Source organism: Liolophura sinensis, chromosome 13 (assembly GCF_032854445.1).
Source record: "Liolophura sinensis isolate JHLJ2023 chromosome 13, CUHK_Ljap_v2, whole genome shotgun sequence".
Taxonomy (NCBI): Eukaryota; Metazoa; Mollusca; class Polyplacophora; order Chitonida; family Chitonidae; genus Liolophura; species Liolophura sinensis.
Window position 1 is genome coordinate 16,353,637 of NC_088307.1, and position 18,700 is coordinate 16,372,336.

The 18,700-nt window shown below is 41.3% G+C and overlaps 2 protein-coding genes across 3 annotated transcripts; one reads left to right on the forward strand and one right to left on the reverse strand.

Annotated features, from left to right (window-relative positions):
- Positions 1-279: 279 nt before the first annotated feature.
- Positions 280-8,996, reverse strand: LOC135480508 (L-proline trans-4-hydroxylase-like). 2 transcript variants are annotated; one of them, XM_064760355.1, is made up of 10 exons: positions 8,895-8,996; positions 6,843-6,961; positions 5,974-6,055; positions 5,447-5,528; positions 3,987-4,097; positions 2,633-2,724; positions 2,065-2,155; positions 1,636-1,765; positions 1,043-1,103; positions 280-932 (listed from the first exon to the last, which is right to left on the reverse strand). In XM_064760355.1, the coding sequence occupies exons 2-10, from the start codon at positions 6,859-6,861 to the stop codon at positions 896-898; spliced, it is 705 nt and encodes a 234-aa protein (XP_064616425.1). In that variant the 5' UTR covers positions 6,862-6,961; positions 8,895-8,996; the 3' UTR covers positions 280-895. The 2 variants fall into 2 exon arrangements, with proteins under 2 accessions (XP_064616425.1, XP_064616424.1); XM_064760354.1 differs by lacking the exon at positions 8,895-8,996 and adding an exon at positions 7,933-7,983.
- On the forward strand, positions 8,530-18,690 carry LOC135480920 (L-proline trans-4-hydroxylase-like). The gene is made up of 9 exons (XM_064760851.1): positions 8,530-8,562; positions 10,899-11,011; positions 11,594-11,675; positions 14,008-14,118; positions 15,212-15,303; positions 15,890-15,980; positions 16,330-16,459; positions 17,644-17,796; positions 18,405-18,690. The coding sequence occupies exons 1-9, from the start codon at positions 8,530-8,532 to the stop codon at positions 18,506-18,508; spliced, it is 909 nt and encodes a 302-aa protein (XP_064616921.1). The 3' UTR covers positions 18,509-18,690.
- The last annotated feature ends 10 nt before the right edge of the window (positions 18,691-18,700 follow it).

The following is an 18,700-nucleotide window of genomic DNA, read 5'->3' on the forward strand; positions in this document are numbered from 1 at the left end:
ATTTCATTTGATTGATGTTTTTCTGTGTACTCATTAACTGCATTTAATGAATTCATTAATTCGGTACACACAGCGCTTCTTTTTATTCCATAGTTTTCAAAATTGCAAACATTTAATAGGGAAGGAAAATATAGACCCTAAAGAGCTTATAATAAGAAATCATACTAAAAGATTTAGTCTTGAGTCTCTTTGTCGTGAAACGTATAGGTTTTTGGGCCTGACAAGTCTAACGATATAAGGGTACATCGTGCGTGTGTAATGCGAAATAGAGCTTTTCAAAATAAATTTGCCCTAAGATGATACGACTGACAGCTGAACATGAGCCGGTCTGATAACAAACAAATTTCTCTGTAAAGCTTGACTTGGGCTTATATGAATTTCACACCGAAATAAAGTCGTAAATGGACCTTAAATTTGGAAACCATTATTCCAAGGGGTGGAGCCTTCGCTGAGAAACGTTATTTTATAGCCTTTAGCTCTGATGGGCAAGATCGCTTAACATTTCCCATGGTTAAAACAATACCGCTGTCAGCTGTTAATGTCACAGTGCTTGTGAACTACGTCTTTGTTTTATGAGCACAACTACGTACAGAAACCGTGACGTATTACCCTAAAAAATACTACTCCGTTTGGCCAGATCTACTTATGGCGGACAATGTTATCGCTTCATACGACCTACAATTGAATTCGGATTTTCCATCAAAATCCTTCCATATACGTGTAATCTATTATCATTTCCTGACATCGTGATAACAAAATGACAAAATAAACGAAGAGGGATTAGCAAAACTGGAAGGAGTTGCCTTAAAATAGTGCTGGTGACGGCACGGCATGGGTTAAGTGGACTTGATGGTTCGGTCCTTGGTGCCGTCCACGAAGCCTTTCCCAGACACGCTCACGTCAGTGCAGTCAATGACTGCTGAGTCCGGTACCTGCATGAGGACACACAAAGGCAGATTCAGAATCGTCGTCTTCTTTTTTCGATTAGGATACAAAGACAAATGTTTCATTGTACGTACGCCTAAGACCCTGCTTTCTTTACCTTATGCAGTGGCGTGTAAAGCTCATGTGCAGGAGGTTACTGTGGAAATACAGGCCGTCACCTGGAGGACGAAATTTGAAGTTATATGGGGCACTGCGGAAAGCGTGGAGGACTATATGACAAGATATACTGGGTACTGTGGAAATACAGGCCGCACGGAGGACGAAAATACAGGATAATGTACATGTGTGGCTAATGGAGCAATGTTACAACGCCGTGAATAAAATACTGTCATCAGATGTGTGAAAGTACAAGGACAACAAGGCTGGATATATATTTGCAAAAGACACAAAGGTTTTGAGAAATTTGGGGTAGCTCTCCGACTAGTCAGAAAATCACATGTGCCAAATTAAAATCTGTAATAGCTTATATTGTACAGGTTGGGACAGAAAAAGAGTGACTCTGCCCTAAATATATACACGCCTGGCTTTGAACATAACAAATTACAATAAATACATACCAATGCATCACGTGCACTGTTCACCGAGTGGAGGTGGAATGTGCAAGCACATCAACGATAGCTGCTCTGTATCAATTCACTTGAGTCATAACCTAAATTCCACCCTATGACTCTAAAATCGCAATGGTTTTACCCGGTTTCATCTCTACGTATTCCAAAGGTAACTTTTTCTTCAGTTGCTCCACCCTTTCCAGGTCGGCCCCGGTTTGTCCTCCGACGAACAGGTGCTCGATACGGCCGCATTTGTGAGACCCCCGCAGAATCTGAATCAGCAATTGTTTGCAATATGTTATTTATTTATGTATTTATTTATGTCAAAACATATTTGAAATTTTAACTAGAACAAACAATAAGCTCTCTTTAAGTCAAATTTGAACATACCTCTTTTAACTTGGACTAATCAGTTCACAAGATTTTTGTGGGATATCGTTGCTGTTGCGATTGTAAGCTTATGACGTGAAGCTATATTCCTGATCTTTATATTACATGCTGCTTTGAGTCACACTGTTCTTTACCTTATGGTCATTTTTGAGAGAACTGTCAGAAAAAGAGTTCGCCTAACCTGCAGACATCCATTGGTCTTACTACACTCGTCCACGGGTATGAACACAGTTAGCATGTCCGGAAACAGACATCCGTTCTTATACCAGTATCTGAAAGTTAAATACAACGACTATGACGATAGCCTCAACTATATATGAATATGCCTTATTCCCTCTTGTTACTTCAGCAATTAGGCATTACGTTTCCAAAAGCTCGAATCTAGCTGACATAAAAACAATGAGTGGTTATTCCTTGAAGTGCGAGTTCTTATATGATACACAGGAAGGGCACATCCCTTCTTTCCGAATGTCATTCTCACTACTTGGAAAAAGGCATCAAAAAATCACATCAGCAGCCTTTGTAAGACTAAATTATTTTTAAACATTTGTTTTTTTTTCATATTAGTTTTTTTTTTACACCATCTCAATAATATTTGTTGACTAATCAAGAAAGGTTTTGTGCGGATAAAGCAACAAATCAACTGGAGAATAAAAGAAAATAAAAGACGCTATTGATATATTTGTCTGATTCTTTTTAAACGCAACACACGCCATAAATGTGAAGGTAAAGTTTCGGCGTGTGTTTACCCGTAATCTTGGTGCCAGACATGTTTGCCGCCGGTGTACGCGTCTTTCATCATTAACTTCGTATGGTAGTGGTACACCTCTCCCCCTAACAGCTGAAATTATAAACGAGTCACATGAACTCTCTCCTAACGACGCAATCAAAGACATGTCTCACATAAACGCTCCCCTAACATCTGCAATCATACACATATCTCACATAAACTCTTCCTTAACATCTGCAATCATAAGCATGTCTCACATAAACTCTCCCCTGACATCTGCAATCATACACATACCTCACATAAACTCTCCACTGACATCTGCAATCATACACGTCTCACATAAACTCTCCCCTAATATCTACAATCACACACGTCTCACATAAACTCTCCCATGACATCTGCAATCACAAACATACCTCACATAAACTCTCCCCTAATATCTGCAATCATACACATACCTCACATAAACTCTCCCCTGACATGCGATCATACACGTCTCACATAAACTCTCCCCTAATATCTACAATCACACACGTCTCACATAAACTCTCCCCTGACATCTGCGATCATAAACATGTCTCACATAAACTCTCCCCTGACATCTGCAATCATGCACACACCTCACATAAACTCTCCCCTAATATTTGCAATCATACACATACCTCACATACTCTCCCCTGACATGCGATCATACACGTCTCACATAAACTCTCCCCTAATATCTACAATCACACACATGTCTCACATAAACTCTCCCCTGACATCTGCAATCATACACATGTCTCACATAAACTCTCCCCTGACATCGCAATCATACACATACCTCACATAAACTCTCTCCTAAAAGCTGCAATAATACACAAATCTCACATTAACTATCTCCTAACCGCTGCAATTACAAACAAACCTCTCAAAAACTGTCCTCCTGACAGCTGCAATGATACACAAATTTGACATAATCTCCCACCCTGATTGCTACAATCATACAAAAATTTCACATAAACCTTATTCTTATAACATTTCCAAGTGTATTTTCCCGCCAGTTCAGACGCAAGACGTTTAGTATGTTGTCTGCTGCTTTCTGAGTTATGTTTTGAGCATAACCCTCAATGGAAAGTTAATGGCTACCAAGATACTGAAATATTAACACGCTCAACTAGGCTCTATGCAATTAAGTATCAATGTACGTATTGATAATTTCTTTTTTCTTTGATTTTCTATAAACATACATTATATATTCTAACCACGCCATTCCTGATGTTAGATGAATACATGTACATCGTTTTTTGTTTTTAAATTCCAGTCATTAAAAGTTAGCGTGTAGCTCAAAAAGTTGCAATTCTGATAGCATTATGATGAGGAAACACTCGTACCTTTTCGCTCACTCCAGCAACTTTCTCGCACCGGGCCACCATTCCGGTGATGTCATTTCCGGGATGACTCCAGATACACAGTCGGCTTTTCCCGCCCTCGTCATCGCCCACCTGTCACAACATTCGGGCACTGAGAAGACTGCATATAAATATACACATCGTTGATTCCTTTCAATCCCTTTATTTGAAAGGTCATATTGGTTTACTACGATAACTGAAAACACATACTTATGCACAGTGCATGACTGGAAATGTTGTCTTTAACTGTATACCATGAATATATATTCATCTGGAACAGAAGTTGAATCTAGTTACTTGTAACACGAATATCGTAATACATCCATATTTACAAAAATAGTTATGAGTAATACGTTAAATATTCCACGAACTGAGAAAAAACATATCCGTACGCATTTATTTCATTGCTTTTAACGCCATACTCTTGAACTTTTCATTTACTCAATGCCGGCCAGTTTGGATTTGATTTATTTATTTATTTGATTGGTGTTTTACGCCGTACTCAAGAATATTTCACTAACACGACGGCGGCCAGCATTAGGGTGGGAGGAAACCGGGCTGAGCCCGGGGGGGAAATCCACGACCATCCGCAGGTTGCTGGAAGACCTTCCCACGTACGGCCGGAGAGAAGTCAACATGAGCTGGACGAACTCACAGCGACCGCATTGGTGAGAGGCTCCTGGGTCATTACGCTGCGCTAGCGCGCTAACCAACTGAACCGTGGAGGCCCCCGGCCAGTTTTGAGTTGAGGAAAGAAAACAAATGTAAGACTCACAAAAGTCTCAATCGTTTATTGACACCATGGCTCCAGGAACAACGAGAGAAGGGAATCTGGGAAAGGCTGGGATTGAACCCACAACTGAAGTAGATGACCATATTCACAAGAGGGAGGAGACAAAATAAATGGTTTACATGGCTAACGTTTGAATATGTTTCGCACCTTGAAACCCCAGGGACCAGCTTCACAAAGCGGCGTACGACATTTTTTTTTATCGTACACATGTACCATATCGCACAAATATGAGTGATGGTACGGTAATAGTGACGTTCAAAATATCGTACGACAAACGTACGATAAAAAATGTCGTACGCCTATTTGTGGAAGTGGCCCCAGGCAACTTTTCATCAAAGGACCTCTGTTATGAGTTGTATATTTCTATTTCTAATAATAATCCAAATGTCCAATCTACATGTGAATATCATATAAAATACATATTTATTTACTTTTGTATGTTCTCATTATTGCACCGGAAACCATTTACTATCTTCTATATAATCACTACAATCAGTTAACGAGCTACAATCGTTCTTCATTCGCATATCGCACCAGGAAAAGTTGCAACATGTTGGTCGACATTGGCAGCTCTACATTTGGACACGTGACTACATCCACGAATCCTTGTGTAGTATGCTTAAGCCGGCCATTCTGACAAGGTGCTTACCACAAAGGCGTTTTTCTGTATCTCGTCACAGTTCTCCACGGCATATTTAACTTTGTTCACCTCAGACGTACTCAACACCCCTCTACAAATACAAGTTTTAAGCACCTAAGTAAAGTTACCAGAGTTTTTCGATCAGCAAGGGACAAATATATGCAGAAATAAGAAAAGAAAAAACACATTTTAAAACCCACTAGTACAGAATTTATGTTTTCATTTGATTCTTGATTTATTATTACTTCTTGGGTGTAAAAGGAAATATGGTACATCGGTGAATATATATATATATATATATATATATATATATATATATATATATATATATATATATATATATAAATATGAAATTTGTAATTTGTATATGTATACCTGGTAGGTGAAACCAGGCAAGTTCATACCACAGTTACAAGAGGAAGACAACCTTGTGTATCATTTCAGGAAGTCAGCTTGCAGCGACACGGCTGCTACTGAATCAAAGAAACCCCACTTTAGCACACATAAATATATAAATATAGGAAAGAATCTCATACCTGATCAGTATATATCCGCACTCATCGAACGCCTCTTTCATTTCCGGCGTGAACCGAAAGTTGTCAGTGTCGTAATGAAACTCTGTAATAAAAAGTAAGTTATTTAATTTTTGTGGCTCTTTGTCATCTGAGTAGTTGAATGAGATTTTACCTTCTTGTTTTAGAGTATCTAGCTGTCATTTTACCCATACATGCGCAAAATTCTTGCCTGCTTCAATCTTCAGCCAGTTTGTCCTCTGGTTAAATCGCTGTGTGTATATTTTGATAGCAACATCGCTCTAACTGTTCGTGGAGTCTTGGTGTCAGTAAATGATCGACGTTTCGATGGATACAACTAGTCTACCACCAATATGGTGTGACTACCTGTGCGTTTCACATGGAAACGTTCGTCACTAACTTGCCAAAGGTAGGTGGCTTATACCGACACTCCTTTTTTCTCCACCGGTAGAAGTCACCGTCATCGTGTAAGTGAAAAATTTGTGGGACTATGGCCTCAAACTCAATCAAATAAAGTAATAAATAAATAAATAATTACAACATCTGACTCAAAATCATACAGACTACTATATAGTGTTTTTTTTTTCAGTTCCAACAAACAGCCCATGGGTAGCGCTGTCTGTCAGTCGGTCTGTTGGTCGATAAGTGAAATTGATTGACATCCTTAACACGAACCATTCACTTAACTAACTGCAAGGCGGCATCTGGTGTTTGCGGGAGTAGCAGCTATTGTGAATTTTCGCTTGTTCTAATATAGCTTGATGTTGAATTACAGGACTTGTTCGACGTGACTGCTGTTCTATAAAAGTGAAATAATCTTTAATAAATTCAGCGTGCAATACAAATGATACTATTGACAGTTAGGCCCATACCTGTGTTGATTTTCTCCATATTAAGTCGCTCCCGCTGCCGCACACCTGTTGTTGATTACACGGCCCCAGGCAGACAGAGGGATAGCCAGGTGGATTTAAGGTTCATGCACCAATTTAAACTGCAGATAAAAAATGTATTATAGCATGTTACAAGCATGTTGAAGGCCGATAAACAATCGAGTGGTACAAAACGATAACTGTAAGCTAGGTACTATTTGCTCCCTTTAAGAAATAATCTGTTAAAATTGCAGGGCGAATGGGGTTGTGTGTGCTGGAGGGGGTGGGGGGGAGAGGGGTGAATGTGGATGAGGGCTCCTTAGTGATGGTACAAAAGATGATACGATAGCGGTTAGATTTATGCGTGGAAGAAACCTTACACACGTTACTTAGGAACTTTCCCACGTGTGACGTAGAAATATGCACTCTGTATTGGTGGACCATAAGTGGTTTGCAATCATCGATATAGATTGTGCAAAGGACACACATTGTCCACAGTGAGGGGAATCTAAAAAATATCCCCTGCCTACAGCTGGGTTTGAACTCACATTAATCGACAGGCAAGCACCTGAACCACTGAGTCACGACCCGTTTCCCGAAGGAATGTGAAACGTATCGTTCCTCTAGCGAAAGCTATAAAAGCTGGTGTAATTTTATCCAAACATTATATAACCGGACAGGCTTCCGTACTTGTCAGCAGTTATGTAGGTCACCGCTTCCGGTCTGGAATTAGACCTAAATTTCGTGTCCGCAAATTGGGACAGTTATTCATCCGGTTATAAAAAAATTGCAGGTTAATACATAAGCTACAAGTTCCAGAGAGGGATGACATTTGTAGTCTTTATATCACAGGAACGATCACCGCTTTGGCTTTAATTTGTATGTAAGTCTGTTCAGATACAGCTGTATAGATCTACATGTGCACTGATATGTGTATAATGTCATACATTGAGCACGAAAACCTCTTGCAAAATTTGTGCAGCTCACAGCAGAGCCATTGCTCACAGTTTACAGATAGAATGGCTATACTGATATTCCACTTATCCCAGAGAGAGTTGCACGCTTGAAATATATGTATAGGAGGTTAACTAACCTTACGATATTCCGTTTTCTCCTGGTGAAAGGCCTGTTGAATAGTCATGTGGGTTTGAAGGGAAGTACGGAAGCCAAGAAGGCATACATGTACCCCGTGTAGGCTTATTGATAAAGCGACACAGCAACCAAATTACACACACATATTCATAACTGTATATGTACACGCATGTACGCCTAGTCTATAACTGACACCGTGCACAGTTTGTACACATGTAAAACATTGTACATCCGGCATGATTTTTACATTTTGCAGTGTATAAATGTCAAAACAGAATCAATTATGTACACACCAGTGCGGTCCCTGTGAGTTCAAGTCAGTTTATGCTGGCTTCCTCTCCGGCCCTACGTGGAAAGGCCTTACAGCAACCTGCGGATGATCGTGGGTTTCCCGTGTTCTGACCGGTTCCCTCCCACCATAACGCTGGCCGCCATCGTATAAGTGAAATACCCTTGCATATGGCGTGAAACACCAATCAAATAAATAAATAAATCAAATATGTACAGTTCATATGCTATATCTCTTCACATACAAATACATGTGTTTTCTATACATGTATATTCGTGGCCCGGTCGGTTAGCGCGCTAGCGCAGCGCAATGACCCAGGAGTCTCTCACCAATGCGGTCCCTGTGAGTTCAAGTCCAGTTCATGCTGGCTTCCTCTCCGGCCGTACGTGGGAGGGTCTGCCAGCAACCTGTGGATGGTCGTGGGTTTCCCCTGGGCTATGCCTGGTTTCCTCCCACCATAATGCTGATCACCGTCGTATAAGTGAAATATTCTTGAGTACGGCGTAAAACACCAATCAAATGAATAAATAAAATATATTCACTGCTCACACCTGATGTGTTAAATACATGTTTTCGTTCTTGTTTTCAGTGATTATGCCTACGAGCGTCAGTGCTCTGAAAATTTTGAAATATTCAGTAATTTCGTATACCGGAGTAAAAGAATATTTATTTACAATGTACCACGTGCAAGCATGCATTCATCGGAGTTTTACACGCCAGACATTTTACATGTCCTTTTGACCGGTCAAACCACCCAGATCAGCCTTCAGCTGATGACAGCCTGCACAGCTTGTACTTGGCTGAATTCACTGTATAAATAGGCTTGAAAGTGTGTCATGATGTTGACTTTGAGTGAAAAACGGGTAGGTTAGCGTCCTGCGTGCTTCAAGTGTATTTATTTATTTGTTTATTGAATCTTGCCAGCTGTACTCGACAACTGTTATACAACTAACTTCAAGCCGGTGGTATAATGATGTCGCGATTTTGCCTGTCTGCTCTGAAAAAGTAAAGATGTACCGTTTTGTACGCGTGTGTTTGTGTATACCTCGCGATGTAAGCAAGATGTCTATTTCAGGTACATACATTTGTACCGGTAGACTTTAAAAATGTAGGTGCATAAAGATTATTTAAGCAAGGTACACATTACTATTCCTGTACATATTTGGTACAAGTTGTGCCCATGGTACACATATTGTGCCTTCTTGGTGCGCAGTTGAGAGTCTGCTTATCCATCCGTCCGTCTGTATGTCCGCCCGTACCAGGGCTACAACTCCAATTGTTTTGCATGAGCACTTAAATTTTAGGTGGATACATTGATACACAGGTGACGATGTGTCGCGTCTGATATTTGTACATTTCTGCGCTAACCATATTCTACTCTCCTATTTTCGTATAAGCACTATAAATCAGTAATTATGACTTTGCTTACAACCCAAATGGAGTGCTTTCCCCACTTTAAGCCACTCGGACGGGGAAGAGGCGGGGGGCTGCGTGTTCCGAGGCGGTTAGCACGCCAGCACGGCGGCACCCCAATGAGGTCGCTGTGAGTTCAAGTTCAGCTTATGCTGGCTTCCTCTCCGGCTGTAAGTGAGGAGGTCTTCCAGCAACCTGCGGATGGTTATGGGTTTTCCTGGGCTCTGCCCGGTTTTCTCCCACCATAATGCTGGTCGCCGTTGTATAAGTGAAATATTCTTGAGTACATCGTAAAGTACCAATCAAATAAATAAATAAATAAATAAATCATCAACTTTATATGTTAAAACACATGGGGAATCTGAGGTGATTATCTTTAGCTATCTGCGTTTCTGTAAACATTGATGAGAACAAGTTGATGGAGGAAGAAATTTCATGATTTGTTGATTTCCAAATTCTGCAAAATCTACAGGAAAGATGCAAAGAGACTTATGAATATTCAAGAGCTGGATATAGAGTGCATTGCCCTTGCATTGCTCGATCGTTTTTTGTGGAGGCTGAAAGTTCCTGGACAGGTGCAACTATGTAATAAACAGGTCATCGTGAAGTGTTTTGTACAGTATGCAGTGATGTTGTGTTGTAAATCCGCACTGGACACGACGTCTGCGGCGTTACGTATATGGGCGTGAAGACACTGTGCAGTCAAACTTGTCGGTTGTTGTTGTTAAACTTAACGATAGTGAGTTCTCTACCTTCCATCTCCAAATAAACTGCCCTTGACACGCATCTGTACACGGCACCTGAATACCTGATCTACATTGTAAGTGCTGTATTCTTTACTACGGATTACTCCACATATGCCGCCAAACCGAGGAGATAAAAGATTACGTAGGCCTCCATGATAAAGTTTTTAAAAAAAAACAGGACTTCATCTAGATTTTGTACTTTCAGAGACTTGTAAGGTGAGCACGGCATATGCCAGGTATTATAGCTGTAAAGTCTTGTTAGCGAACTGAAAACGCGACACAAGAGTAGCAGTCAATCATCGACAGGTGTGAAACGCCACGCGGGCCTGATGGAGAGCATAAACACAGGTACGTAGCCTACAGACGATTTATCATCGCAATTGTTGTCTTGTCTTTTTTCCCCGCTTGAAGAGTTCAAACACAGAACATGCAGTAACCTACATGTAGAGGTTATATGAACTGACACTATACGATGCGCGGTTTAAATTCTGTCAAAACATATTTATCGCTTCGGAAAAGTGTTTAGTCATTATTCTATTAATTGTTACAGAATTTCATTACGACCCCGAATACTTCCGGTTCACCCCGGAAATGAAAATGGCCTTCGACGAGTGTGGATATATCCTTGTCAGGTAGGACTTCTGCATCTACGTAAATGACATACAGACGCTGTTTTCTTAACATCACTTAAATGGTTCGATATTCTTGAATATGTCGTAAAACACCAATCAGATAAATAAATGTCTAAATGTTCAGTGTTTAAATAAATAAATAAATAAAAGTTACCATGATAAAGAGCTCCATAAATTTTCAGAGTTTTACTTTTGAATTCATCCTATGACAAGTTAGATCTGCCTGTAGTTCAAACTGCTGAACCAGTTATAGATAATGCTCAGCTGCTAATACAGACTGCCTCCCGCCTTGCAAACATTGACAAATATTCTTCACTTTGAGCCAGATCCAGTCGGAAATGTATACACAGTTTTTTCCACAATCATCTTTTCCCATGTATCTCTTCAAAGAAAAATGTTTAACTCAAATTGCAATGACCATGACAGAGCCACATTGTTATAATACATGACAATATTTCCGTGTAGAAAGTTCCTTATTCGCAAATTTTTTTAAAAGTTTATAATTCTAACCAAGTAACCTTCGCGTCAGGCGATTGCCCTGACTTATTAAATCGTACTTTGTTATTTTTTTTATTTGAACAGAGGAGTGCTGAGCGCTTCAGAAGTAAGCAAAGTAAAAAATGCGGTGGAAATCTCCAAAGAAATCCAGGAAAATGCCTTTGCGGTAAAATTGTCGCCGTTTAAAAACCAAAACTTAGAATCCAACAGATAACGATGTATACAGCACACGCAGATAACGGGTTGTAGGCCTACATCACACGCACATAACGGGTTGTAGGCCTACATCACACGCAGATAACGGGATATACAGCCCACGTAAATAACGAGATATACAGTACACATAGAAAACGGGATTTACACCGCACGTAGATAGCGGGATATACACCACACGTACATAGCGGGATATACGGGACACACAGATAACGGGATAGACAGCACACACAGATAACGGGATATACACCACGCGTAGATAGCAGGATATACAGCACACGCAGATAAAGGGATATACAGCACACACAGATAGCTGGGTATATAGCACACCCAGATAACGGGATATGCAGCACACGTAGATAGCCGGATATACAGCACACGTAGATAGTGGGATATACAGCACGCACAGGATGCGGGATATACAACATGTAGATAACGGGATATACAGCATACACAGCCAGTGGGATATACAGCAAACGCCGATAACGGGATATACAGCACACGCAGATAAAGGGATATAAAGCACACGTAGATAAGGGGATATACAGCAAACGTAGATAACGGGATATACGCCACACGTAGATAAGGGGATATACAGAACATGCAGATAACGGGATATAAAGCACACTGAGATAGCGAGATATACAGCACACGCAGGTAATGGGATATTCAGCACACGCAGATAACTAAATGTACAGCACACGCAGATAGCGGGATATACAACACACGCCGATAGCGGGATAAACAGCACACACAGATAACGGGATGTACGGCACACACAGATAGCGGAATAAACAGCACACCCAGATAACGGGATATACAGCACACACAGAATGCGGGATATACAGCATGTAGATAACGGGATATTCAGCATACACAGCTAGCGGGATATACAGCACACGCAGATAACGGGATATACAGCAGGCGTAGATAATGGGATATACAGCACACGCCGATAGCGGGATATACAGCACAGATAGATAATGGGATATACAGCAAACGTAGATAACGGGATACACACCACAAGTAGATAAGGGGATATAGAGCACACGCATATGACGGGATATAAAGCACACGGAGCAAGCGGGATATACAGCACACGCAGGTAATGGGATATACAGCATACGCAGATAACGGAATATACAGCACACACCGATAGCGGGATATACAGCACACACAGATAACGGGATATAGAGCGCACGCAAATTTGGTAGAACCATTCAATTTTACAGCTATTATACAGTGGCTTTAAACATCAGTTAGTCTTAAACCAACTAAATGTTCTGTGTGATCAGGAACCTTTCTGAAATTCGAATCCATATCGAATTCAATAGTCTAAATCTCAACTCATTTACAGAGTACAGTGTATTGTATCTTTAAAGGATACATGAAACGCTTTTATTTTTTTAAACGGTTTTATTTCTTAATTTACAAATTATCATATGTCATAACGTATAACAGTACAGACAAATTCTTCAACTTTCACCTTGGGGGTAAAAATGGCTTCAAAGTACAGTCTGGAAGTTAAGTAGCTTGCAACGATGACGTCAGCCATGATCCCTGTTTTAAAGGAACTCTGTGGGGAACAGACCGAACGAGTCTGGCCGAATGGGGGGTGAGGGTGTAGGGGTGCGGAGGGGGCGAGGGGGGGGGGGGTCTGCGCTAAGCTGGCCCGAAGAAGCCATGCAGTATCTGTGTACATGTCACCTTGCTCACACTGAAGCGATACGGTTCATCGGGCTCGGGGCACTTCAGGGATGTTCACCGAGTTCCGAGCAAGATCAGGGATGACGTAATTTCGGGAAAAAATCTAACCGTTGACGGAAAATATGCATAATATAGAGGGTTAATTAACAGGTGTAAAAATACCCCGAAAATGAAATTTTTTGAACAAAAATTCTGGGGCATAATTTTCTTCATTTGGCATGGAAACATAATCATTATTTAATTGTTCCATTTCATGTACCCTTAAAGTCACACACTTAACCCATTTTTTCTGCGTCATGAATTGTGATGGGAGGTGACGTATTTATCTAAACACCTTTTAATCTGGGCTGAACACGTTTGATTCAAATGTCCTATTTTCCTTCCATGTAGTGTTTATATTTACCTATTTCATTTTTAGAGAATATGTATATTTAACGCCCACACATTTTCACCTCATTTCTTTCCACCTTTCTGCATTTTATAACTGTAACTGTAACTGTAAGTTACTGTAACTTGAAGTTAATTGCATAGCAATGCGATTGTAACTGTGCAATCTGACAGGCTCAGAATTCTGATAGATAGATGACGGTGAAGGCGGGAAAAGCCGACTGTGTATCTGGAGTCATCCCGGAAATGACATCACAGGAATGGTGGCCCGGTGCGAGAAAGTTGCCGGAGTGAGCGAAAAGGTACACGGTTTGGTCAGTGTGATTTAACTAGATTCCTCAAGAGAACATCAAACAGCTGGGTTTGCTGTTTCACTGCTCTATCTTTATTATTAATCTCTGTCACTGATTACATTTTATCTGATTTAGTTGCTGATTGATTGTCTTTTGGATGTGTGCTCAAAAAAGTCTTCGAAGCAGGTATTGAGTTGCAAAGCCGAAACTGCATGTATATATTGTGAAAATGCGTAAGGCGCAAGATTTGAATTTGGGAGTGTTTGTTTGTGTCTTCTGTAATGCTTGGCATCCCACATTTCAGCCCATGACAGTTTGCTGTAAATTGGTAAAAGTGTCACCGGCTTGATGTTGTAGTGACAGTCATTGATTTATAGTTCAACGCCATACTTAATAGTGTATTTGGCCACTGTGGCCGAGTACTAGAGGTTGGCATGCCAGCGAATCACAATAACTCCGGGGCCCTCACTAATGCGGTCGCTAGCAGTTTGTCCAGCTCATGCCGGTCTTGCGAAGGTCTTGCAGCAGCCTGCGGATGAACGTGGGTTTCCCCCGTGCTGCTGGCCTTCGTAAGTGAAATCTTCTTAAATGTATACTGCCTAAAACGCCAGTAAAGAAAATAAATCAATCAATAATTCCTCACTTATATGATAGCGGTCAGTTGTATGGCTGGGAGAAACCGGAGTGCACGAGGTAAACCGCAAACCTTCGGCAACTACTGACGAACTTTGGATGGATGTGTGACGTACAGATATGCACAGTGGTCTGTACAACGGACAACGAGCGCCGTATTTTACACTGTACAATAGAATATTCCAATTATAAGACAGCATTATGGACACGAAATCTGGGCAGAGCCCGGGGTAAATCCACGACCATCTGCAGGTTGCCGGAAGACCTTCCCATGTGCGACCGGAGAAGAAGCAGCACCGAGCGTGTATTGTCACCATTGTACGAAGAGCGAAACCGGAAATTTTCAAAACCCCTGCATGATATCCAAAGCCAGGATTGAACCCCAACCTTGTGTGATTAGGAGTTGTACGATCATCAAATGACTACAGTATATAATATCTAACGTCTCGACGTGCCTGATGTATTTCAGTTACTTGGGGGAGAGGTCTACCATTACCACACTAAACTCATGATGAAGGAAGCTCACACGGGAGGCAAATTCGTATGGCATCAGGATTACGGGTAAACTCATCTTCATTTTAATCCCGGACGGTGATGACGTTGACGTGTGTGTGTGCTGTGCGTGTTTGTGTGTGTGTGTGTGTGTGTGTGTGTGTGTTGAGGGCGGTGATTTCCATGGATGGAAGATACCGGATTGATACCAACCGGTATTTGGCACCACAGCTGACAAACTTTCCTGTATTTATCAGACGAACAGAGAGACTTCATTGTGTATATGCCATACTGCGGAAAGGCAAGTAATGGAAGGCAGCAGACTAGCGCAAGATGATGCGATATTGCTGATCCAAAACGATGGTGATATATCTTGGACAATATATAATTGTGTAAAATTATGTTTTGATTTGCCGACTTAGACCCTGAATTAACCAGTCCCTTAGCGACAAGCATATTGTTGTTTATTTATTAATTCATTTGATTTGATTTTTGCCCAGTGCCATACTTAAGAAGTTCTCACTTACTCGATGACGGTAAATTTTATGCGCGAGAGCAACTCGAGTGCCCCGCGTAAACCACCGACATTTCATTTTATCGTTGTAACTGAAGTTTTGATTCGGCCCATCCTTACTTGACCTGTCATTGCTTTCAGATACTGGTACAAAAACGGCTTCCTGTTTCCAAACATGCTGACGGTATTTATGCCTGTAGATGAGTGTAACAGAGATAACGGTTGTCTTCAGGTAAGTCTGAGACAAAAAACAAAATCTAATGACGAGTGAAACACACAAGTGTAACGTGTAACGTCTCTCGTGTAACGTAAAGCGTGGTCATAAATGTCTGGTGCCATAGTTATTCCTTAGAGAGCAGTAACATTATATGAACGACTATTTTTAATGAACGGCTAGATTACATTTAACAAACGCCCTTGTTGTAGTCCATGAATCAAAACGTAAAACGCCCACAACTTTTCAAAGGGAACCTCATTTATCTACATGTGAAGACCAAAAAAAAAAAAATAAAATAAATAAATAACCTACCATTTAGTGTTGTGCGAAGACCTCTCATATATTAATATGACTGCTGATCCAGGTTCTGCGGGGGTCTCACAAATGCGGCCGTATCGAGCACCTGTTCATCGGCGGACAGACCGGGGCCGACCTTGAAAGGGTGGAGCAACTGAAGAAAAAGTTACCTTTGGAATTCGTGGAGATGAAACCGGGTAAGACACATTGTCATGAGATTGTGACACCGTGAGATATTAGTGTGTCGTGGGACCGGGTGAGATCACAGTGTTGTGGGACGGGGTGAGATTACAGTGTCATGAGACCGGATGAAAGCAGAGTGTCGTGGGACCGTTAGACCGTGCGAAATTGCTGTGTGGTGAGACGAGTAAGGTCACAGTGTCGTGAGACCGGGGGACATCACTGTGGCGAAGGGTTAGATGACAAGTTTCGTGAGAGCGAGTGACATCACTGTATCGTGATACTTTTCATTGATGTTTTACGCCGTACTCAAGGATATTCTCTTAAACGACGGCGTCCAGCGTTATGGTGTGAGCAAATCGGAGGAAACCCACGACGATTCGCAGGTTACTGCAGACCTTCCTGCGTATACGACTGGAAGCCAGCATAAGCAGGACTGGCTCACACCGACCGCATTGGTGAATGGCTCCTGGGCCATGGCCCCGCGCTGACACGCTAACCACTTCGGCCACTTTGACTCACTGTACCGTGAGGCCAGGTGAGATCACTGTGTCATGTTGACCAGGTAAGGTCACTGTGCCGCATCACTGTGTCGTGAGACCGGTCGAAATCACTGTGAGATCTGTGTGTTGCTATTTATTTAAAGTACCATAGCTGTAAATAAACAGCGATAACTTATATCCAGTTACGGGTACACTACAATGTCTTTTTTGCCCTTTTGTTACAATTAATATATACCTAAATGTGGTATACATTTTAAGTAGGTTGGGTACATGCACACCAAGGTAAAGGCGATTCATTTTGACCCGCTCATGGAACCCTGCACGTAACTTTTGTCCTCCAGGTGACGGCCTATATTTGCATTGTACTCCTTATATCTTATAATTTGGTCTCCCAGATGACAGCCTATTTAATCACAAAGTCTTCTAATTTCTTCCTCTGTTTCACTGCCTGTATTTCTACAGTACCCAGAATATATCCTATATTCTTCTTACGGGTAATGGCCTGTGTTTCCACAGTACCCATTATATCTTCAAATTTCGCCCTCCAGGTGACGTCCAGTATTTCTACAGTATCCAACATATTTTCTAATTTCGTCTTACAGGTAATGGCCTGTATTTCCAAAGTACCCATTATATCTTGCATATCGTTTTCCAGGTTTTCCACAGTACCCCATATATCTTCAAATTTCGTCCTCCAGGTGACGGCCTGTATTTCCACAGTAACCTTCTGCACATGAGCTCCCCCAACAAGAGTCCGAACAGACGCTGGGCGTTCCTCGTGGCCTACAGCAGAGCCGATAATGATGCCGTGTACGAACATCACCTACCGTTTTGCACGCCAGTACATGAGGTAAGGAAACTGGTGACTCGAGTTCACATTTCCTGCACTTGAGCTTCGATTTTGTTATGTATGTATCTTATTCTTATGGCCATTAGGGAGGCGTTTTGTCTTGGATGTATACATTACGCCTGATCAGAAGTTTACATAAGTATGTATCAATTTGACATAGAATTAAAAATTGAACACTTTTAATCTACCCTGCTGATTCCAAAATAAATAGGATGATTTTCTTTCAGTTTTCCCATGTGATAGGTTTTCATGAAGTTCTGAAGCTCCATTGCCCAGTTGCCTTATGGATATGGGTATCGATTATTGATATGGATAGTGCCGACCACCACATTCGCCCCTAGACTGATTAAATGACGTCATATGACGTCAGGTTTATGGGTGGGGAAAACCAGAATGTTCGGGAGAAGCTAACCCTGACCAGCACCGTCAGACTTCAATCCAGCCGGTGCGACTTTACGTTAGAACGTTCGTTCATCACAAGGCAAAGGGCAATGGTTTTCTCCGGTCTCTTACAAGTATTAACTGACCGCCGTAGTATCAGTGCAAAATAGTCAAAAAACGACGTAAAAAGTCAACCAGTCAAATAAACGTCATGTTATTTCAACAGGTTCCCGAACACGGCTGTGATAGATTGTGACGATGTGGATATGTCTGGTAAAGGATTTATGGACCCTACTAGAGACAAGACTATCAAGAGAGAAAGAGACAGTTAAGAAAAGACACAAAAAGGGAAAGAGAAAACTAGGGCGTGACAAATTCTCGCGGTATCGAGAGGGAAAGAGACATATTATCGCGGTTATCAATAGGGAAAGAGACATATTCTCGCGGTTATCAAGAGGGAAAGAGACAGTTAGGACGTGACATATAGTCACGGTTATCTCACGTGTTTTAACGAGGCAAGAAAA